This window comes from Chiloscyllium plagiosum, unplaced genomic scaffold (assembly GCF_037043375.1).
Source record: "Chiloscyllium plagiosum isolate Xiang-an unplaced genomic scaffold, Cpla_swu_hap1 HiC_scaffold_10, whole genome shotgun sequence".
Lineage (NCBI taxonomy): Eukaryota > Metazoa > Chordata > Chondrichthyes > Orectolobiformes > Hemiscylliidae > Chiloscyllium > Chiloscyllium plagiosum.
The window spans coordinates 115,298,780-115,321,199 of record NW_028270148.1 but is presented as its reverse complement, the minus strand read 5'-3'; the positions used below and the strand labels follow the sequence as shown (position 1 = coordinate 115,321,199).

The 22,420-nt window shown below is 50.1% G+C and overlaps 1 protein-coding gene across 6 annotated transcripts in view; it reads left to right on the top strand.

Annotated features, from left to right (window-relative positions):
* Nucleotides 1–22,420, top strand: part of LOC122553119 (homeobox protein Meis1) — a 387,313-nt gene that overhangs the window by 117,673 nt on the left and 247,220 nt on the right. For all 6 annotated transcript variants that reach the window (XM_087991684.1, XM_087991685.1, XM_043696674.2 and 3 more), the window contains one exon: nt 6,439–6,547. In XM_087991684.1, coding sequence (XP_087847810.1) covers nt 6,439–6,547 — 109 coding nt within the window. The remainder of the gene's footprint in view (nt 1–6,438; nt 6,548–22,420) is intronic.

Here is a 22,420-nt window from a genome sequence, read left to right as displayed (position 1 = left end):
TTTTGGATGGTCCACTCCTTTATTCTTAACAAGACTACCAAACGTTTTTTTACTCAAAGCCACATGACCCTTCAACCTGCACAGTAAAGAATCCCAATTCTCTCAGCTTGTTTCTAACCAGGATGTGCAGGCTTTAAAGTTGGATTTCTCACTCTGGGTGTGAACTGTCCAACGTTTTGAGGCCTGGAAATTTTTACATATCTTCAGATTCCTGGGTGCTGCCAGTCTTCAGTCCGGTGGCTGGTTGGGACCCAAGGGCTGACTTGAGGCAGGATGGGATCTGGGAGCTGTCTGGATAAGTGGTTGATGGGGTAGGCCCTCATGGTGAGGACAGCTTCAGGAGCAAAGCCAAAGGCAGGTGAGGCCTGAGATTTTCCATCAGATATGAAGGAGCCTGCTCCATCCATTGCACAAGGTCTGCGCATACAAAGAGAAACGCTGCATCTCCCTGGACCTTGCCAGGCACCAGATCCTTCTGCTCCCAGGCTGTCTGGGCATGCAAGCCACAGTAACTGGTACCATATTAAAGCTGTAACCAGGCAGAACTGCTTTCAGGCAGCTTTCTGACTCCCCTTCTCCATCACACGGGAAGGCCAATGTCTCTTCAGTGGGGCACTCCCACCCGATTCACATCAGTTCCTCACTGTTTCTGACAGAAGGGAACTATTACGTTTAAGTAGTGGTGTCAGGAAGAAGCTCACGTGATTGGAGAGCTGCAGCATCTGCTTCCACTTCTCTCCTGAGATCCTTTGTTTCTGGCTACAACCTTAGCCAGGAGGTGATGACCTAATTTTATCCCTGCTGGACTATTAATCCACGGACCAAGGTAATGTTATGGGGACCCAGATGTGAATCCCACTGTGCCAGGTGGTGGAATTTGAATCCCAATAAAAATCCGGATTGTAGCTGATTGTTGGAAAACCCCATCTGGTTCACTAATGCCCTTTAGGGAAAGAAACTGCCATCCTTACCTGGTCTGATCTACATTTGACTCCAGACCCACAGCAATGTGGTTGACTCTTAATTGCCCCCTGGGCAATTAGGGATGGGCAATAAATGTGATATGCATGTCCTATAAACGAATAGAACAAAATCTCCATAGGTCAGTTTAAGGTTAGGGACAAGTCGGGTTAGAGTGAGGGAGTAGAGGAACAAATATCCATGAAATCATGGGATTCCAAATTGCCCACTTCACACTAGAAACTGCCAAAACTGTTGGCTGCCACTCGGTTCAGCGATAACCTCTGCTCAGCATCAAGGGTAAATTGCTGCGTGATCTTTGCATGACTCAGAAAGCTGAATGTTGACCCACAGAGGGTGGGCACAGAGGTAGGATGTGCCATGCTGTACTGGGACCTGGATGCAGGATTTGCTTCTTTCTCTGTCACCCCTCCACATTAAGATGTTTAGACTCAAAAAGTGGTGCTGCCGGATGGACATGTTGCCACCACTTTGAACAATTGGTGCCAAGTTCCCCATAGTCTTTAATTTCAATGCTGCCATGTTCCAAGGAGAGCTTCAGACTACAGGACAACCACATGTCTTTCAACCAGTCATCTCTCTCATTATTTAAGTGTCTAAATTGAACAAATCCATTAACCTTTTATGTAGCTTTGAATGTAATTTAAACAGTGCTACAGCATCTAGCACCCACAGTACTCAAACCTCTTGCAATAATTCACTGCCCTAGTCAATGGGTTAAACATTACTGTCATTGTGGTAGGACTATACACATATCTGCTCAAATATTAAGGCCTCACGAATTCACTGCATGTGTCTGTGTAAAACATCAACTTGTGGATGTAATTACTTAACTCATGGCATTAATTATTTTGGAAAAAGAACAAAAGATCAACTTTTATCTTGTGGACACAGAAGTAATATGCTGTTTTGGAGAAATCTGCTTTATTATTTTGCCCAGATAGTTGAGGTTTGCAGAAAAAGAATCATTTGCTCCCACACAGGGAGCACTTAATCTTGACCAACTCATCTGGGAGTTGTCACAAACGATGACAGGGCACTTCCCCACAGGAAAACTGGAGATTAAGTCACTCCTGCACATCTCCCGTTCCAATTTAGAATTTGTGAATGTGTGTATTCGATCTCTTATCACTTTGATCTCAGTCTTCTGATAGAACTGAATTCGAGGAAGCAGTCGGGGTATGTTCAGGCACAGGGGTGGGCGGGTGGAATTAATTAAGTAAAAAGACCAATGAATTAATTTACTGGGCATTTAACTGCTTTTAATCTATGTAAACTCCAGTGGTATTTTGTGAAGGACTCTCCTTCTCAACCTCTCCCATCACCTGAGGCATGGTGACCCTCAGGTTAAACCAGTGCCAGTTGTATTTCTCTCTAAGGACAGAACAGGTCTGAGAACTCTATCTTTTACCAATCATGAGTGTTACATCTGAGTCACTCTAACTCAGTTGCTGGACTACTAATCTAGTCTGGAGACACAACTTCAAATCTCAGCATATCAGCTGGGTGTTTGTATTCATTTAATTAAATGAAGCATGGAATTAAAGAGCTCGTATCAGTCATGGCGGCCATGAAATGGTTGGATTGTCATGGCAAGTTCTTTCAAGTATGAAAATCTGCCAGTCTTACCAGGTCTGGTTTACATATGAACCCTGGCCCACAGCAATAAGGTTGATCCCTTAACCACTCTCTGAAATGGCCTGGGCAAATCCCACAGTTAAACAGGACTAGCCTGAGTGAATATCACGTTACAAACAGGTTGCGTTCTTGGGTATGTTCGTAAGTTGATGATGTAATATACGTATATCCTATATGGGATCTCATTTATACACTCCCACATTTATAAGTCAGACATTCATAAATTCGGGACTGCATGTATATTAGTAAAAATGCATCTGTATCTTCCTGTCTGTTCTAAGGTCAAATGCTTATTAAGTGCAAAATCAGCTTGAAAATGCATGTTGTGATTGGGGTTAGCGTTATTGGTTGAAAATGAAAGAGTAAAATCACGTTCTTTATTGTTTCTTTGGAGTAATTTCTGATACTAAAGGAGGATGATGTGAAGCTGTTGCGTGGTGATAGTGCAAATGATACTGATGTGATGTCACTGTCATGCTGAATCAGATATTTCATGGGTTCTTGGATTCAGAGAATCATCAAATTATACAGCACAGAAGAGGCGGTTTGGCCCATTGACTTTGGACTGCCATAAATCCTTTAAATCTATACTAGTCCCACTTCTCAGCATTTGGATGTTATGAAACTTCAAGTGCTCAGGCAGGTGCATTTTAAAGGCTGTGAGATTTCCCACCTCCCCATCTCTCCCTGGCCATGCAATCCAGACCCCCACCATGTTCTGGGTGAAAAATGTACTCCTCAAATCCCCTCGAAATCTCAGTTTCATAATCAGATTGCACAAAGGATAGAGATTAATTTTTCACTTGTGGCTGAAAATGGGGGAAGGGTTGGGATAAAGTTAGACTGTCAAACAAGCAATGGGTCAATGACAACATTCATAGAGCACCTATCAACATAGAAAACAGCCCAAGGTACTACACAGCAGAGTCTGTCAGCATGGAAGTGAGTTAGAAAAGGAGACTATCAGAAAATGCAATTAGTAGCTGGGCGAGAAGCTGCTATTGCAGTTAAATGTAAATAAGGAGATGGATATCGAAGAAACGTGTGAGTGAGAGTATAAATAGGATGTGTAAAGACATGTTTGCCATGAAGAGAAAGGCAGCAATATTTTATCGATGCATAAATGTTCTTTGTGGTAGATGGTGGTTATTTTATATTTGCATTCAGTTTCTATTGTGGATTGCCTTTGCCAAAGTGATTGAATTGTGAAGGGATGGAGAAGAGACCTGACTCAGAACTGTCCTGTATAACCATCTGCTAGGACCAACTCAGAACTGTCCTGTATAACCATCTGCTAGGACCAACTCAGAACTGTCCTGTATATCCATCTACTAGGACCAACTCAGAACTGTCCTGTATAACCATCTGCTAGGACCAACTCAGAACTGTCCTGTATAACCATCTGCTAGGACCAACTCAGAACTGTCCTGTATAACCATCTACTAGGACCACTCAGAACTGTCCTGTATAACCATCTACTAGGACCAACTCAGAACTGTCCTGTATAACCATCTGCTAGGACAAACTCAGAACCGTCCTGTATAACCATCTACTAGGACCAACTCAGAACTGTCCTGTATAACCACCTACTAGGACCAACTCAAACTGTCCTGTATAACCATCTACTCGGACCAACTCAGAACTGTCCTGTATAACCATCTACTAGGACCAACTCAGAATTGTCCTGTATAACCATCTGCTAGGACCAACTCAGAACTGTCCTGTATAACCATCTACTAGGACCAACTCAGAACTGTCCTGTATAACCATCTGCTAGGACCAACTCAGAACTGTCCTGTATAACCATCTGCTAGGACCAACTCAGAACTGTCCTGTATTACCATCTACTAGGACCAACTCAGAACTGTCCTGTATAACCATCTGCTAGGACCAACTCAGAACTGTCCTGTATATCCATCTGCTAGGACCAACTCAGAACTGTCCTGTATAACCATCTACTAGGACCAACTCAGAACTGTCCTGTATAACCATCTGCTAGGACCAACTCAGAACTGTCCTGTATAACCATCTACTAGGACCAACTCAGAACTGTCCTGTATAACCATCTACTCGGACCAACTCAGAACTGTCCTGTATAACCATCTGCTGGAAAGCCTTTTGCTTTAGCCATGGTGGTGTAAAACATAGAATTGTAGGAGCATGAGTAAACCATTCAGCCATCAGGCTGTTCCACCATTCAGCATGATCATGGCTCATCCTTTACCGAAGGAGCATAATCCCATTCTCTCCCCAGAGACCTTGACCCCTTAGCCTCCAGTGTTGATGTGAACCTGTATTCACTTGCGCTTCCTGATATCAGGAACTCGCTGATGTGAATTCACAAAGGCAAACTGACATATACATGAGGTGGAGGAGGTTAGTGCAGTGACAAAGCCACTGGACTAGGGATTCAGAAATCTAGCATTACTAACTCACTGGGGGTATGGGTTCAAATCCAACTCTGGTGGAACTGACATTCATCTCAACCTCCAAACGGACCCCACCACCAGGATATATTTCCCTCCCCATCCATTTCCGATTTCCGCAAAGACCGTTCCCTCGTGACTACCTGGTCAGGTCCACGCCCCCCAACAACCCACCCTCCCATCCTGGCACCTCCCCTGCCACCGCAGGAATTGCAAAACCTGCGCTCACACCTCCTCCCTCACCTCCATCCAAGGCCCCAAAGGAGCCTTCCACATCCATCAAGGTTTCACCTGCACATCCACCAATATCAGTTATTGTATCTGTTGCTCCCGGTGCAGTCTCCTCTACATTGGGGAGACTGGGCGCCTCCTCGCAGAGTGCTTTAGGGAACATCTCCGGGACACCTGCACCAATCAACCACACCGCCCTGTGGCCCAACATTTCAACTCCCCCTCCCACTCTGCCGAGGACATGGAGGTCCTGGGCCTCCTTCACCGCCGCTCCCTCACCACCCGACGCCTGGAGGAAGAATGCCTCATCTTCCACTTTGGAACACTTCAACCCCAGGGCATCAATATGGACTTCAACAGTTCCCTCATTTCCCCTCCCCCCACCTCACTCCAGCTCCAACTTTCGAGCTCAGCACTGCCCCATGACTTGTCCTACCTGCCTATCTCCCTTCCCACCTATCCACTCCACTCTCCTCTCTGACCTATCACCTTCATCCCCACCCCCACTCACCTATTGTACTCCATGCTACTTTCTCCCCTCTCATTTATCTCTCCACCCTTCAGGCTCTCTGCCTCTGTTCCTGATGAAGGGCTTTTGCCCAAAACGTTGATTCTCCTGCTCCTCAGATGCTGCCTGACTTGCTGTGCTTTTCCAGCAACACTCTAATCTGGACTCTGATCTGAAATATTCAGACTAGTCTCAGTAAGAGCGCAATTGCTGTCGATTGTTGTGAAAGTCCACATGGTTCACTAATGCCCCTTTTAGCGAAAGAAATCTGCACTGCTCAAGCAGCCTGGCCAACATGTGGCCCACAGCAATTGGGGTGAATGGTTTACTCCTGTTTCTACTTCATATGGTCTTGAGGTCACTAGGGATTGACTCTAAATGCCCTCTGAAATGGCCCAGTGAGCCACTCAGTCCTGGGGCAGTTAGGGCTGGGCATCAAATAGTGGGCCAGCCTGTTACGCTCACTTCCTATGAACGAATGAATTCCGCTCAGAGGCAGTGCCATTTCGATATTCTCATGAAGGTCTGTACGCGGTGCCACCCGAAAACAGGAAAGGTGTTCTCCCCGTACTTTGTGTGCCTGGGGTAAATTGTGATGTGGAGGTTTTGCTGTCAGCTTTCATTTTCCCTTATCCGTGTCATTCCCTCCTTCAGACCTGGAACAGGGATCACGATGACACTGCATCAACACATTCGGGTGGCACACCTGGCCCCTCCAGTGGGGGCCACACATCACACAGTGGTGATAACAGCAGTGAACCAGGTAAGAAACTAAACAATTGCCCGTCTGTTTGATAACGCTCTGATACACAAACCTCACAGCCCATTGGGTCTAATGGCCAATACACTGGTCATCTGACAATGAGAAACACTCATTAGATCTTAGAGTGGGGGCAGGAATGGGAGGCAGATTGGTTGGGAGGGGAGGAGGGGAAGAAGACGGACAGATGTATGTAAGGGCAGAGGTGAGGGGGGAGTGGAGAGGGAAAGAGTATAGGGGTGAGGGAGAGAGAATGGGTTATGGATGTGAGGGAGCGTGGAGGAGGTCTGGAGCTGAGCGCGGAGTGGAGGGGGAGGGAACATGGAGGTGAAGGGGAGTGAAGGAGTTGTGGTGGTGAGGGAGGGGTTATGGAGGTGAGGCAGGAGTGTAGGAGGCATTGATGAGATAGGTGGGTGAGATTGGAACCTGACTATGAAAGAAAAGGGCTCTTGCACAGCAGCCAGTCACGTGAGCAATGATGAGTTGCCCCCCAGTGATAGAGCGGTCCCTGTTGAGATCAGAGAACAGACAGAATGATTGAATCAGGGATGGCATGGGCTGTTTGTCTCTGTACAACCGAAACTGGTACACTTACCTTGAGTGGATGGAGGAGGGCTCTCTGATACGTTTCACAAGTTTTATATGAATTTTAAGGAAAATAAAATGTATATGTTACTAATTCACCAGCTCGCGTAACATTTCAATTTTTAATATAGTAGTTTCTAAAACACTTGCTCACACACACTTGCATGTACACATACTTGATACATGTGTATATATACACTCATGCACTTGCTAACGTGTATACACTCTCATGCGCGTGCATATGCATACATACGTGTACACACATTTATATACATACACTTGCTAATGTGTGCACAGATACTTGCACATGTGTATAGATACACAGGCATATGTGTGTGTGTATCCCCCCCCCCCCACAGTGAAATGAGATGCTGCAGATTGTCTCTGAAGTGCTTGAGTAAGCTCAGGCTGCATTACAGGATTAGTGTCTTTCAGTCATTACTTTTACAATCTGCTTTTATGCTGCTGAACTTTTAAGAAACTTCTGAAATCCATTTTTAAACTTTCTGATGGAGTTGAATATGCTTGACCAGATAAATTCTGTTTGGGAAGGTGTGAAATTGTGGCTTTTTTAAGCATTGGTTGAGGAGCACTGTAAATTGAGTGAGACATTCAGAGCAAGAAAGGGATTTTTGGGAGTGAAATTCTCAGGAGTTGGGGAGGTAGACTAAAAAAATACTTTAACCTGTTATTTTGAACGTTAAAACTGTAATTAATCACAACTTGAAAGGGCCACGTGTGATAGATTAGCCAGTTTAGCCACAAAACTTGCTTTCTGAGGAAATGAATCTTGAAACAATTAATTCAATCAACAAATAAGTCCTAATAACTCATTCTGCCAGAAATAACAATAGTGGGAAAACGATTTCCTATCTACATTATATCAGAGCTAAACTGAAAATCTGTTCATATAGAATTGTCTAGAATACACTTGCAGAGAGGAAAGTGATTTTTGACATAAAATTAGACAAATAGGAGCCCAGAATTACAGTGTTTAGCGAGAGCGGAGTTGGAATATTCAATCCAAACTACACCTTGCTCTGATTTCAAACTCCCTGTGGTTCCAGTGGAAGGAAAACGCAAGTTAGCATTCAATTCCTGAAAGAGAATGTGTGTGTGTATGTAGATGTGGGGACATGAATGCCTGAGTACTTATGTATATGTGTGCGAGAGTGATTTGAGAGTGTACGTGTATATAATGGTTATGTATAGATGTGTGACTGAGTGTGTATGTGGGTAATGGGTGTGATAGTTTTGTTTGTGTGGCTGGGCACATACAAAACCAACACAAACAAAACTGACACACCTGCCACATACATACACACTCAGTGATGTCTGAATGTGGCTGAATAGGGGCGTGTGTGCATGTGAGACTGTGAATTTGGGAGCAGGATGTGTCTGTGTGAGGTGTGTGTATGTCTGTGTGTGATTGGGGTGTGTGTGGGGTGTTGTATGTATATGTATGTGAGGGTGGGTGTGTGTACGGTGGGTGGGGGTGTGTATGTGGGGGGAGTTGGGGCATGTGTGTGTGGGAGAGTTGGGGTGTGTGGGGGTGAGTTGGGGTGTGTGTGTGTGGGGGGTTGCTCTGTGTGGGGAGGGATTGCTCTGTGTGTGGGGGGATGTTGGGTTGTGTATGTATGTGTATGTGGATTGCTTTGTGTGTGTGTGGGTGCGCGTGTGTGTGGGGCGGGCTGGCGAGGGGTGTTGCTGTGTGTGTGTGGATTGCTCTGAGTGTATGCATGTGTGTGTGGGTTGCTGTGTGTGTTGATCTGTGTGTGCGCGCGCTTGTGGCAGGGTTTTTTTTTAGATTAGATTAGATTACTTACAGTGTGGAAACAGGCCCTTCGGCCCAACAAGTCCACACCGACCCGCCGAAGCGCAACCCACCCATACCCCTACATTTACCCCTTTAACCTAACACTACGGGCAATTTAGCATGGCCAATTCACCTGACCCGCACATTTTTGGATTGTGGGAGGAAACCGGAGCACCCGGAGGAAACCCACGCAGACACGGGGAGAACGTGCAAACTCCACACAGTCAGTCGCCTGAGTCGGTTGCTGTGTGTGTGTGTGGATTGCTGTGTGTGTGTGTGTGTGTGTGTGGATTGCAGTATGTGTGTGGATTGCAGTATGTGTGTGGATTGCTGTGTGTGTGTGTGGATTGCTGTGTGTGTGTGTGTGGATTGCTGTGTGTGTGTGGATTGCTGTGTGTGTGTGTGGATTGCTGTGTGTGTGTGTGGACTGCTGTGTGTGTGTGTGGACTGCTGTGTGTGTGTGTGGACTGCTGTGTGTGTGTGTGGACTGCTGTGTGTGTGTGTGGACTGCTGTGTGTGTGTGTGGACTGCTGTGTGTGTGTGGATTGCTGTGTGTGTGGATTGCTGTGTGTGTGTGTGGATTGCTGTGTGTGTATGTGTGGATTGCTGTGTGTGTGTGGACTGCTGTGTGTGTGTGGATTGCTGTGTGTGTTTGTGTGTGTGTGGATTGCTCTGTGTGTTTGTGTATGTGGATTGCTCTGTGTGTTTGTGTGTGTGGATTGTTGTGTGTGTGTGTGGATTGCTGTGTGTGTGTGTGTGGATTGCTCTGTGTGTTTGTGTATGTGGATTGCTCTGTGTGTGTGTGGATTGCTCTGTGTGTGTGTGTGGATTGCTCTGTGTGTGTGTGTGGATTGCTCTGTGTGTTTGTGTATGTGGATTGCTCTGTGTGTGTGTGGATTGCTGTGTGTGTGTGTGTGTGTGTGGATTGCTCTGTGTGTGTGTGTGTGGATTGCTCTGTGTGTGTGGATTGCTCTGTGTGTGTGTGTATGTATGGATTGCTGTATGTGTGTGTATATGTGTGGATTGCTGTGTGTGTGTATGTGTGGATTACTATGTGTGTGGGTTGCTCTGTGTGTATGTGGATTGCGGTGTATGTGGGGTTTGCACTGTGTGTGTGGAGGGGGAAGGGTGGGTGTTGTGTGTGTGTGTATATGTGGGTTGCTGTATGCGTGAATGGGTTGCTGTGTGTGGGGGTGTGGTTGTATGCGTGTATGGGTTGCGGTGTGTGTGTAGGTTGCTGTATGTGTATGTTCTGTGTGCATGCGCGCTTGTGGCAGTGTTGCTATGTGTGGGGAGGGGCTGGCGAGGAGTGTTGTTCTGTGTGTGTGGGTTGCTGTGTGTGGTGTGTGTGGGTTGCTCTATGTGTGTTGTCATGTGTGGAGTGCTCTGTTTGTGTGGGGTGCTCTGTGTGTGTGTGTATATGTGGGTTGCTGTATGTGAGTATGGGTTGCTGTGTGTGGTGTGTGATGTGTGGGTTGCCCTGTGTGTGTGTGTGTGTGTGTTGCTATGTATGGGTGGGTTGCTGTGTGTGGTGTGTGTGTGTGTGTAGGTTGCTGTATGTGTGTGTTGCGCTGTGTGTGGGTTGTACTGTGTGTTGCTGTGTGTGGTGTGTGTGAAGTGCTCTGTGTGTGTGTGTGTGTATATGTGGGTTGCTGTATGTGTGTATGGGTTGCTGTGTGTGGTGTGTGATGTGTGGTTTGCCCTGTGTGTGTGTGGGTTGCTGTATGTGTGTATGGACTGCGGTGTGTGATGTGTGGGTTGCCCTGTGTGTATATGTGGATTGCTACGTGTGTGGGGCTTGTGTGTGTGTGTAGGGGGGGGGTTGCTCTGTGTATGGATGTGTGTATGTGGATTGCTCTGTGTGTGTTGGGGGGGTGTTGCTCTGTATGTGTGTGGGGGGTGTTGCTCTGTGTGTATGTGGGTTGCTGTGTGTATGTTGGGGCGGTGTTGCTTTGTGTGTGGGGGGGGTGTTGCTCTGTGTGGGGGGTGTTGCTGTGTCTGTGTGTGTGGGGGTTGCTCTGTGTGTGTGGGGGTTGCTCTGTATGTGGGGGAGATGCTGTGTGTGTGGGGGTGAATGCTGTGTGTGTGTGGGGGGGAATGCTGTGTGTGTGTGTGGGGGGGAATGCTGTGTGTGTGTGGGGGGGAATGCTGTGTGTGTGTGGGGGGGGATGCTGTGTTTGTGGGGGGGATGCTGTGTTTGTGGGGGGGATGCTGTGTGTGTGTGGGGGGTTGCTGTGTGTGTGGGGGGGGTTGCTGTGTGTGGGGGGGGTTGGGGGGGTTTCTGTGTGTGGGGGGGTGCTGTGTGTGTTGGGGGGGTTTCTGTGTGTGGGGGGTGCTGTGTGTGTTTATGTGGGGGGTTGCTGTGTCTGTGTGGGGAGGTTGAGCTGTGTGTGTTGGGGTGATGCTGTGTGTGTGGGAGTGATGCTGTGTGTGGGGGGGTTGCTGTGTGTGCAGGGGGTTGTTCTGTCTGTGTAGGGGGGTTGCTCTGTGTGTGCGTATGCTGGGGTGTTGCTGTATGTGTGTGTGGGGAGGGTGTTACTGTGCGTGTGGGGGGGTGTTGGTGTGAGGGGGGAGTGTTGCTGTGTGTGTGGGTGGGGGAGTGTTGGTGTGTGTGTGTGGAGGAGTGTTGCTATGTGTGGGGGGGTAGTGTTGCTGTGTGTGGGGGGGGTAATGTTGCTGTGTGTGGGGGGCGTAGTGTTGCTGTGTGTGTGGGGGGAGTGTTGCTGTGTGTGTGGGGGGAGTGTTGCTGTGTGTGTGGAGGAGTGTTGCTGTGTGTGGGGGGGGAGTGTTGCTCTGTGTGTGGGAGGTGCTGTGTTTGTGTGTGGGGGGTTGCTGTGTGTGTGGGGCTGTGTGTAGGGGGGAGTTGCTGTGTGTGGGGGGGGTTGCTGTGTGTGTTTGGGGAGGTTGCTGTGTGTGTGTGGGGGGGTTACTGTGTGTGTGTGTGGGGGGGGTGTTGTGTGTGTGGGGTGTTGCTCTGCGTGTGTGTGGGGGGTGTTGCTCTGCGTGTGTGGGGGGGGGGTTGCTCTGCGTGTGTGTGGGGGAGGGTGCTTTGTGTGTGCGTGGCGTGGTGTTTTGTGTGTGTGTGTGGGGTGGGTGGTTGTACTGTGTGTGTGAGGGGGTTTCTGTGAGTGTGTGGGGGCGTGTTGATCTCTGTCTGGGGGGGTGTTGCTCTGTGTGTGTGAAGATGGAGGTGGCTCTGTGTGTGTGGGGGGGGTGCTCTGTGTGTGTGTCTGTGTGTGAGGGAGGTGGCTCTGTGTGTGTGGGGGGGTGTTGCTCTGTGTGTGTGTCTGTGTGTGAGGAGGGAGGTGGCTCTGTGTGTGTGGGGGGGTGTTGCTGTGTGTGTGTGTCTGTGTGTGAGGGAGGTGGCTCTGTGTGTGTGGGGGGGTGTTGCTGTGTGTGTGTGTCTGTGTGTGAGGGAGGTGGTGCTGTGTGTGTGGGGGGGTGTTGCTGTGTGTGTGTGTCTGTGTGTGAGGAGGGAGGTGGCTCTGTGTGTGTGGGGGGGTGTTGCTGTGTGTGTGTGTCTGTGTGTGAGGGAGGTGGTGCTGTGTGTGTGGGGGGGTGTTGCTGTGTGTGTGTGTCTGTGTGTGAGGGAGGTGGTGCTGTGTGTGTGGGGGGGTGTTGCTGTGTGTGTAGGGGGGAGTTGCTGTATGTGTGGGGAGGTTGCTGTGTGTGTGGGGGGGGGTTGCTGTGTGTGTGTGTGGGGGGGCTTGCTGTTTGTGTGTGGGGGTTGCCCTGTGTGTGGGGGGTGCGTGTGTGGGGGGGGTGTTGCTCTGCATGTGTATGGGGGGGTTGTTGTGCATGTGTGTGGAGGAGGGTGCTTTGTGTGTGCCGGGGGTTGCTTTATGTGTGTGTATGTGGGGGGGTGGTTGTACTGTGTGTGTGTGAGGGGGTTTCTGTGTGTGTGTGGGGGCGTGTTGCTCTCTGTGGGGGCGTGTTGCTCTCTGTCTGGGGGGTGTTGCTCTTTGTGTGTGTGTCTGTGTGTGGGGAGGGAGGTGGCTCTGTGTGTGTGGGGGGGATTGCTCTGTATTTGTGGGGGTTGCTCTGTGTGTGTCTGTGTGTGGGGGGAGGTGGCTCTGTGTGTGTGTGTGTGGGGAGGGGTTGCTGTGTGTGTGTGTTTGTGTGTGGGGGGGGAGGTGGCTCTGTGTGTGTGTGTGTGGGGAGGGGTTGCTGTGTGTGTGTGTTTGTGTGTGGGGGGGGAGGTGGCTCTGTGTGTGTGTGGGGAGGATTGCTCTGTGTTTGGGGGAGGGTTGCTCTGTGTGTGTGTGTCTGTCTGTGTGTGGGGGGGAGGTGGCTCTGTGTGTGTGGGGGGGATTGCTCTGTGTTTGGAGGGGTTGCTCTGTGTGTGTCTGTGTGTGGGGCGGGGTTGCTCTGTGTGTGTGTCTGTGTGTGGGGGGGAGGTGGCTCTGTGTGTGTGTGTTGAGGGAGGGTTGCTCTGTGTGTGTGTCTGTGTGGGGGGGTGTTGCTCTGTGTGTGTGTGGGCGGGTTGTGTAGTGTGTGTCTGTGTGTGAGGAGGGAGGTGGCTCTCTGCGTGTGTGGCGGGGACGTTGCTCTGTGTGTGGGGGGTGTTGCTCTGTGTGTGTGGGGGGGTGTTGCTTTGTATGTGTGGGGGGGTGTTGCTCTGTGTGTGGGGGGGTGTTGCTCTGTGAGTGTGGGGGGGGTGTTGCTCTGTGAGTGTGGGGGGGTGTTGCTCTGTGTGTGGGGGGTGTTGCTCTGTGTGTGTGGCGGGGACGTTGCTCTGTGTGTGTGGGGGGGGTGTTGCTCTGTGAGTGTGGGGGGGTGTTGCTCTGTGTGTGGGGGGTGTTGCTCTGTGTGTGTGGGGGGGGTGTTGCTCTGTGTATGTGGGGTGTTGCTGTGTGTGTGTGGCGGGGACGTTGCTCTGTGTGTGTGGGGTGTTGCTGTGTGTGTGTGGCGGGGATGTTGCTCTGTGTGTGTGGGGTATTGCTGTGTGTGTGTGGCGGGGATGTTGCTCTGTGTGTGGGGGGGTGTTGCTCTGTGTATGTAACAGGGACGTTGCTCTGTGTGTGTGGGGGGGGTGTTGCTCTGTGTGTGTGGGGGGGGTGTTGCTCTGTGTATGTAACAGGGACGTTGCTCTGTGTGTGTGGCGGGATGTTGCTCTGTGTGTGGGGGGGTGTTGCTCTGTGTGTGTGGCGGGGACGTTGTTCTGTGTGTGGGGGAGTGTTGCTCTGTGTGTGTGGGGGTTGCTCTGTGTGTGTGTGTCTGTGTGTGTGTGGATGAGGTGGCTGTGTGTGTGTGTGGGGGGGGGTTGGTCTGTGTGTGAGATGGGAAGTGGCTCTGTGTGTGTGGGGGGGTGCTTTTTGTGTGTGTGGGGGGTTGCTCTGAGTGTGTGTGTGTGTGTGTGTGGGGGGGTGTTGCTCTGTGTGTGTGGCGGGGACGTTGCTCTGTGTGTGTGGGGGGGGTGTTGCTGTGTGTGTGTGGCGGGGACGTTGCTCTGTGTGTGTGGGGGGGTGTTGCTCTGTGTGTGTAGCGGGATGTTGCTCTGTGTGTGTGGGGGGGTGTTGCTCTGTGTATGTAACAGGGATGTTGCTCTGTGTGTGTGGGGGGGGGGTGTTGCTCTGTGTGTGTGGGGGGTGTTGCTCTGTGTGTGTGTGGGGGATGTTGCTCTGTGTGTGTGGGGGGGTGTTGCTCTGTGTGTGTAGCGGGATGTTGCTCTGTGTGTGTGGGGGGGTGTTGCTCTGTGTGTGGGGGGGACATTGCTCTGTGTGTGTGGCGGGGACGTTGTTCTGTGTGTGGGGGGGTGTTGCTCTGTGTGTGTGGGGGTTGCTCTGTGTGTGTGTGTGTCTGTGTGTGTGTGTATGAGGTGGCTGTGTGTGTGTGTGGGGGTGTTGCTCTGTGTGTGTGTGGAGGGAGATGGCTCTGTGTGTCTGTGGGGGGGGTTGGTCTGTGTGAGATGGGAAGTGGCTCTGTGTGTGTGGGGGGGTGCTTTTTGTGTGTGTGGGGGGTTGCTCTGAGTGTGTGTGTGTGTGTGTGGGGGGGTGTTGCTCTGTGTGTGTGGCGGGGACGTTGCTCTGTGTGTGTGGGGGGGGTGTTGCTGTGTGTGTGTGGGGGGGGTGTTGCTGTGTGTGTGTGGAGGGAGATGGCTCTGTGTGTCTGTGGGGGGGGGTTGGTCTGTGTGAGATGGGAAGTGGCTCTGTGTGTGTGGGGGGGTGCTTTTTGTGTGTGTGGGGGGTTGCTCTGAGTGTGTAGCGGGACGTTGCTCTGTGTGTGTCTGTGTGTTGCTCTGTGTGTGTGGCGGGGACGTTGCTCTGTGTGTGTGGCGGGGACGTTGCTCTGTGTGTGTGGGGGAGTGTTGCTCTGTGTGTGTGGGGGGGACGTTGCTCTGTGTGTGTGTGGGGGGGGTGTTGCTGTGTGTGTGTGGCGGAGACGTTGCTCTGTGTGTGTCTGTGTGTTGCTCTGTGTATGTAACAGGGACGTTGCTCTGTGTGTGTGGGGGGGTGTTGCTCTGTGTGTGTGAGGGGGTGTTGCTCTGTGTGTGTGGGGGATGTTGCTCTGTGTGTGTGGGGGGGGTGTTGCTCTGTGTATGTAACAGGGACGTTGCTCAGTGTGTGTGGGGGGTGTTGCTCTGTGTGTGTGGCGGGGACGTTGCTCTGTGTATGTGGGGGGTGTTGCTCTGAATGTGTGGGGGACGTTGCTCTGTGTGTGTGGCAGGGTGTTGCTCTGTGTATGTAACAGGGACGTTGCTCTGTGTGTGTGGGGGGTGTTGCTCTGTGTGTGTGGGGGGGTTGCTCTGTGTGTGTGTCTCTGTGTGTGTGGATGAGGTGGCTGTGTGTGTGGGGGTGTTGCTCTGTGTGTGTGGAGGGAGATGGCTCTGTGTGTCTGTGGGGGGGGGTTGGTCTGTGTGTGAGGGGGAAGTGGCTCTGTGTGTGTGTAGGGGGGTGCTTTTTGTGTGTGTGGGGGGTTGCTCTGAGTGTGTGTGGGGGGGTTTCTCTGTGTGTTGGGGGTTGCTTTGTGTGGGGAGGGCTGCGCTGTGTGTGAGGGGTTGGTGTGTGTGTTTGGGGGAGTTGCTCTGCTCTGTGTCTGTGGGGAGGGGATGCTGTGTGTGTGGGGGGGGAGGTGGCTCTGTGTGTGTGTGGAGGGTTGCTGTGTGTGTGGAGGGTTGCTGTGTGTGTGGGAGGTTTGCTGTGTGTGAGGGGGTTTGCTGTGTGTTTGGGGGGGTTTCTGTGTGTGGGGGGTTCGTTTGCTCTGTGTGTGGTGGGAGTATTGCTCTGTGTGTGGTGGGAGTATTGCTCTGTGTGTGGTGGGGGTATTGCTCTATGTGTGTGGGGGGGTTTCTGTGTGTGTGTGGGGGGTTGCTCTGTGTGTGTGGGGGTTGCTCTGTGTGTGTGGGGGGGCGTTGCTCTGTGTGTGGCGGGGTTGTTGCTCTGTGTGTGTGTGTGGATGGCTCTGTATGTGTATGTGTGTGTGGATGCTGGTGTGTCTTTGTGGGCGCATGGGTTGCTGTCTGTGTGTTGCTCTGTGTGTGTGTGGATTGCTGTGTGTGTTTGGGTTGCTGTGTGTGGGGTTTGCACTGTGTGTGTGGAAGGGGGAGGCTGGTTGCTCTGTGAGTGTGTGTGTGGGGGATTGTTCTGTGTGTGTGTATAGATTGCTGTATGGGTTGCTGTGTGTGCGGGGGGGGGGGTGGTTGCTGTGTGAGTGTGTGTGTGGGTTGTGTGTGGTGTGTGATGTGTGGGTTGCCCTGTGTGTGTGCGCGCTTGTGGCAGGGTTGCTGTGGGGGGGGGGGGGGGATGCTGGCGAGGGGTGTGGCTCTGTGTGTGGATGGCTGTGTGTGTGTGGGTTGCTGTGTGTGGTGTATGTTTCTATGTGTGTGTGGGTTGCTCTGTGTGTGTGTATATGTGGGTTGCTGTATGTGGTGTGTGTGTGGGTTGTTGTGTGTGATGTGTGGGTTGCCCTGTATGTGTTGCCCTGTATGTGTGTGTGTGTGTTGCCTGTATGTGTGTGTGTGTATGGATTGCTGAGTGTGTGTATGTGGATTGCTGCGTGTGTGTGTGTGTGGGGGGTTTGCTCTGTGTATGGATAAGTGTGTGTGTGGGGGGGTTTGCTCTGTGTGTGGGGGAGTTTGCTCTGTGTATGGATTCGTGTGTGTGTATGTGGATTGCTCTGTATGTGTGTGTGCGCATGTGGTTGGCTTGCTGTGTGTGTGTGTGTTGGGGGGAAGGGGGTTGTTCTGTGTGTGTATGTGGGCTCCTGTGTGTGGAGGTTGCTCTGTGTGCGTGCATGTGTGTGCATGTGTGTATGTGGGCTGCTCTGTGTTTGTAGGTTGCTCTATGTGTGTGTATGCATGTGTGTGGGTTGCTCTGTGTGTGGGTTGCTCTGTGTGTGTGCGCGCGTGTGTGTGGGTTGCACTTTGTGTGTATGCATGTGTGTGTTCATGTGTTTGGGTTGCTCTGTGTGTGGGTTGTTCTGTGTATGTGCGCGCGCGCTTGTGGCAGGGTTGCTGTGTGTGTGTATGGATTGCTCAGTGTGTGTGTGGATTTGTGTATGTGTGTGGATTTGTGTGTGTGTGTGGATTGCTGTGTGTGTGTGTGTGGATTGCTGTGTGTGTGTGTGTGGATTGCTGTGTGTGTGTGTGTGTGGATTGCTGTGTGTGTGTGTGTGTGTGGATTGCTGTGTGTGTGTGTGTGGATTGCTGTGTGTGTGTGTGTGTGGATTGCTGTGTGTGGATTGCTGTGTGTGTGTGGATTGCTGTGTGTGTGTGTGTGGATTGCTGTGTGTGTGTGGATTGCTGTGTGTGTGCGGATTGCTGTGTGTGTGCGGATTGCTGTGTGTGTGTGTGTGGATTGCTGTGTGTGTGGATTGCTGTGTGTGTGGATTGCTGTGTGTGTGGACTGCTGTGTGTGTGTGTGTGGATTGCTGTGTGTGTGTGTGTGTGGATTGCTGTGTGTGTGTGTGTGGATTGCTGTGTGTGTGTGTGTGGATTGCTGTGTGTGTGTGTGTGTGGATTGCTGTGTGTGGATTGCTGTGTGTGTGTGTGTGTGGATTGCTGTGTGTGTGTGTGTGTGGATTGCTGTGTGTGTGTGTGTGTGGATTGCTGTGTGTGTGTGGATTGCTGTGTGTGTGTGTGTGTGGATTGCTGTGTGTGTGGATTGCTGTGTGTGAGTGTGGATTTGTGTGTGAGTGTGGATTTGTGTGTGTGTGTGTGGATTTGTGTGTGTGTGTGTGGATTTGTGTGTGTGGATTGCTGTGTGTGGGCGGATTTGTGTGGGGGAGTAGATTTGTGTGTGTGTGTGTGTGGATTTGTGTGTGTGTGTGGATTGCTGTGTGTGGGCGGATTTGTGTGGGGGGGGTGGATTGCTGTGTGTGGGTGGATTGCTGTGTGTGAGTGTGTGTGGATTTGTGAGTGTGTGTGGATTTGTGTGTGTGTGTGGATTTGTGATGTGTGGGGGTGGATTGCTGTGTGTGGGCGGATTTGTGTGGGGGGGTGGATTGCTGTGTGTGTGTGGGTGGATTGCTGTGTGTGTGTGGATCTGTGTGTGTGGATTTGTGTGTGTGTGTGTGTGTGTGGATTTGTGTGTGTGTGTGGATTTGTGTGTGTGTGTGGATTTGTGTGTGGATTTGTGTGTGTGTGGGGATTTGTGTGTGTGTGTGTGTGGGGATTTGTGTGTGTGTGTGTGTGTGTGTGTGGGGATTTGTGTGTGGGGGGTGGATTGCTGTGTGTGTGTGGATTTGTGTGTGTGTGGATTTGTGTGTGTGGGGGTGGATTGCTGTGTGTGGGTGGATTTGTGTGTGTGGGTGGATTGCTGTGTGTGTGTCTGTGTGTGTGGATTTGTGTGTGTGTGTGTGGATTTGTGTGTGTGTGTGTGTGTTTGGATGTGTGTGTGTGTTTGGATTTGTGTGTGTGTGTGGATTTGTGTGGGGGGGTGGATTGCTGTGTGTGGGTGGGTGGATTGCTGTGTGTGTGTGTGGATTTGTGTGTGTGGGGGTGGATTGCTGTGTAGGCGGATTTGTGTGTGTGGGTGGATTGCTTTGTGAGTGTGTGGATTTGTGTGTGTGTGTGGATTTGTGTGTGTGTGTGGATTTGTGTGTGTGTGTGTGTGGATTTGTGTGTGTGTGTGTGTGGATTTGTGTGTGTGCGTTTGGATTTGTGTGTGTGTGTGGATTTGTGTGTGGGGGGTGGATTGCTGTGTGTGTGTGGATTTGTGTGTGTGGATTTGTGTGTGTGTGTGTGGATTTGTGTGTGTGTGTATGAATTTCTGTGTGTTTGTGTGTATGGATTTCTGTCTGTGTGTGTGTATGGATTTCTGTCTGTGTGTATAGATTTCTGTGTGAGTGTGTGGATGTTTGTGGATTTGTGTGTGTGTTTGTGGATTTGTGTGTGTGTGGATTTTTGTGTGCGTGTAGATTTGAAATGTGTGTGTATGGATTGCTCTGTGTGTGTGTGTGTGGGGTGGATTGCTGTGTGTGTGTGTGGATTTGTGTGTGTGCGTGTGGACTTGTGTGTGTGTGTGTGTGGGTGTGGATTTGTGTGTGTGTGGATTTGTGTGTGTGTGTGTGGATTTGTGTGTGTGTGTGTGGATTTGTGTGTGTGTGTGTGTGTGTAGATTTGTGTGTGTGTGTAGATTTGTGTGTGTGTGTAGATTTGTGTGTGTGTGTGTGTAGATTTGTGTGTGTGTGTGTGTATTTGTGTGCGCGTGGATTTGTGTGTTTGTGTGTGGGTATTTGTGTGGATGTGTGTGGGTATTTGTGTGTTTGTGTGTATGTGGATTTGTGTGTTTGTGTGTGTGTGTGGATTTGTGTGCGTGGATTTGTGTGTTTGTGTGTGGGTATTTGTGTGGAAGTGTGTGGGTATTTGTGTGTATGTGGATTTGTGTGTTTGTGTGTGTGTGTGGATTTGTGTGTGTGTGTGTGTGTGTATCTGTGTGTGTGTGGATCTGTGTGTGTGTGTGGATGTGTCTGTGGGTGTGGATTTGTATTGATTTTTGTTTGTGTGTGTATGGATTTGTGTCTGTGTGTGTGTATGGATTTGTGTCTGTGTGTGTGTATGGATTTCTGTGTGTGTGTGTGTATAGATTTCTGTCTGTGTGTATAGATTTCTGTGTGGGTGTGTGGATGTGTTTGGATGTGTGTTTGTGGATTTGTGTGTGTTTGTGGATTTGTGTGTGTGGATTTTTGTGTGTGTGTGGATTTGTGTGTGTGTGTGTGTGGATTGCTCTGTGTGTGTGTGGGGGGGGTGGATTGCTGTGTGTGTGTGGATTTGTGTATGTGTGTGTGTGTGGATTTGGGTGTGTGTGTGTGGATTTGTGTGTGTGTGTGGATTTGTGTGTGTGTGTGTGTGTGGATTTGTGTGTGTGTGTGGATTTGTGTGTGTGTGTGGATTTGTGTGTGTGCGTGTGGATTTGTGTGTGTGCGTTTGGATTTGTGTGTGTGTGTGGATTTGTGTGTGGGGGGTGGATTGCTGTGTGTGGGTGGGTGGATTGCTGTGTGTGTGTGGATTTGTGTGTGTGTGTGTGTGGATTTGTGTGTGTGTGTGGATTTGTGTGTGTGTGTATGGATTTCTGTGTGTGTGTGTATGGATTTCTGTCTGTGTGTGTGTATGGATTTCTGTCTGTGTGTATAGATTTCTGTGTGAGTGTGTGGATGTTTGTGGATTTGTGTGTGTTTGTGGATTTGTGTGTGTGTGGATTTTTGGTGCGTGTAGATTTGAAATGTGTGTGTATGGATTGCTCTGTGTGTGTGTGTGTGGGGTGGATTGCTGTGTGTGTGTGTGTGAATTTGTGTGTGTGTGGACTTGTGTGTGGACTTGTGTGTGTGTGTGTGGATTTGTGTGTGTGTAGATTTGTGTGTGTGTGTGTAGATTTGTGTGTGTGTCTGTGTGTGTGTAGATTTGTGTGTGTGTGTGTATTTGTGTGCGCGTGGATTTGTGTGTTTGTTTTTGGGTATTTGTGTGGATGTGTGTGGGTATTTGTGTGGATGTGTGTGGGTATTTGTGTGTTTGTGTGTATGTGGATTTGTGTGTTTGTGTGTGTGTGTGGATTTGTGTGCGTGGATTTGTGTGTTTGTGTGTGGGTATTTGTGTGGATGTGTGTGGGTATTTGTGTGTTTGTGTGTATGTGGATTTGTGTGTTTGTGTGTGTGGATTTGTGTGCGTGGATTTGTGTGTTTGTGTGTGGGTATTTGTGTGGATGTGTGTGGGTATTTGTGTGTTTGTGTGTATGTGGATTTGTGTGTTTGTGTGTGTGTGTGGATTTGTGTGCGTGGATTTGTGTGTTTGTGTGTGGGTATTTGTGTGGATGTGTGTGGGTATTTGTGTGTTTGTGTGTATGTGGATTTGTGTGTTTGTGTGTGTGGATGTGTGTGTGTGTGGATTTGTGTGTGTGTGTATTTGTGTTTGTATGTGGATTTGTGGATTTGTGTGTGTGGAGGGGGATATGTGTGTGTGGATATTTGTGTGTGGATATGTGTGTGTATGTGTGTATGTGTCTGTGTGTGTGTGTGTGGATGTGTGTGTGTAGATTTGTGTGTGTATGTGGATTTGTGGATTTGTGTGTGTGGGGGGGGGATATGTGTGTGTGTGGATATGTGTGTGTGTGGATGGCTGTGTGTGTGTGGGTTGCTGTGTGTGGTGTATGTTTCTATGTGTGTGTGGGTTGCTCTGTGTGTGTGTATATGTGGGTTGCTGTATGTGGTGTGTGTGTGGGTTGTTGTGTGTGATGTGTGGGTTGCCCTGTATGTGTTGCCCTGTATGTGTGTGTGTGTGTTGCCTGTATGTGTGTGTGTGTATGGATTGCTGAGTGTGTGTATGTGGATTGCTGCGTGTGTGTGTGTGTGGGGGGTTTGCTCTGTGTATGGATAAGTGTGTGTGTGGGGGGGTTTGCTCTGTGTGTGGGGGAGTTTGCTCTGTGTATGGATTCGTGTGTGTGTATGTGGATTGCTCTGTATGTGTGTGTGCGCATGTGGTTGGCTTGCTGTGTGTGTGTGTGTTGGGGGGAAGGGGGTTGTTCTGTGTGTGTATGTGGGCTCCTGTGTGTGGAGGTTGCTCTGTGTGCGTGCATGTGTGTGCATGTGTGTATGTGGGCTGCTCTGTGTTTGTAGGTTGCTCTATGTGTGTGTATGCATGTGTGTGGGTTGCTCTGTGTGTGGGTTGCTCTGTGTGTGTGCGCGCGTGTGTGTGGGTTGCACTTTGTGTGTATGCATGTGTGTGTTCATGTGTTTGGGTTGCTCTGTGTGTGGGTTGTTCTGTGTATGTGCGCGCGCGCTTGTGGCAGGGTTGCTGTGTGTGTGTATGGATTGCTCAGTGTGTGTGTGGATTTGTGTATGTGTGTGGATTTGTGTGTGTGTGTGGATTGCTGTGTGTGTGTGTGTGGATTGCTGTGTGTGTGTGTGTGTGGATTGCTGTGTGTGTGTGTGTGTGTGGATTGCTGTGTGTGTGTGTGTGTGGATTGCTGTGTGTGTGTGTGTGTGGATTGCTGTGTGTGGATTGCTGTGTGTGTGTGGATTGCTGTGTGTGTGTGTGTGGATTG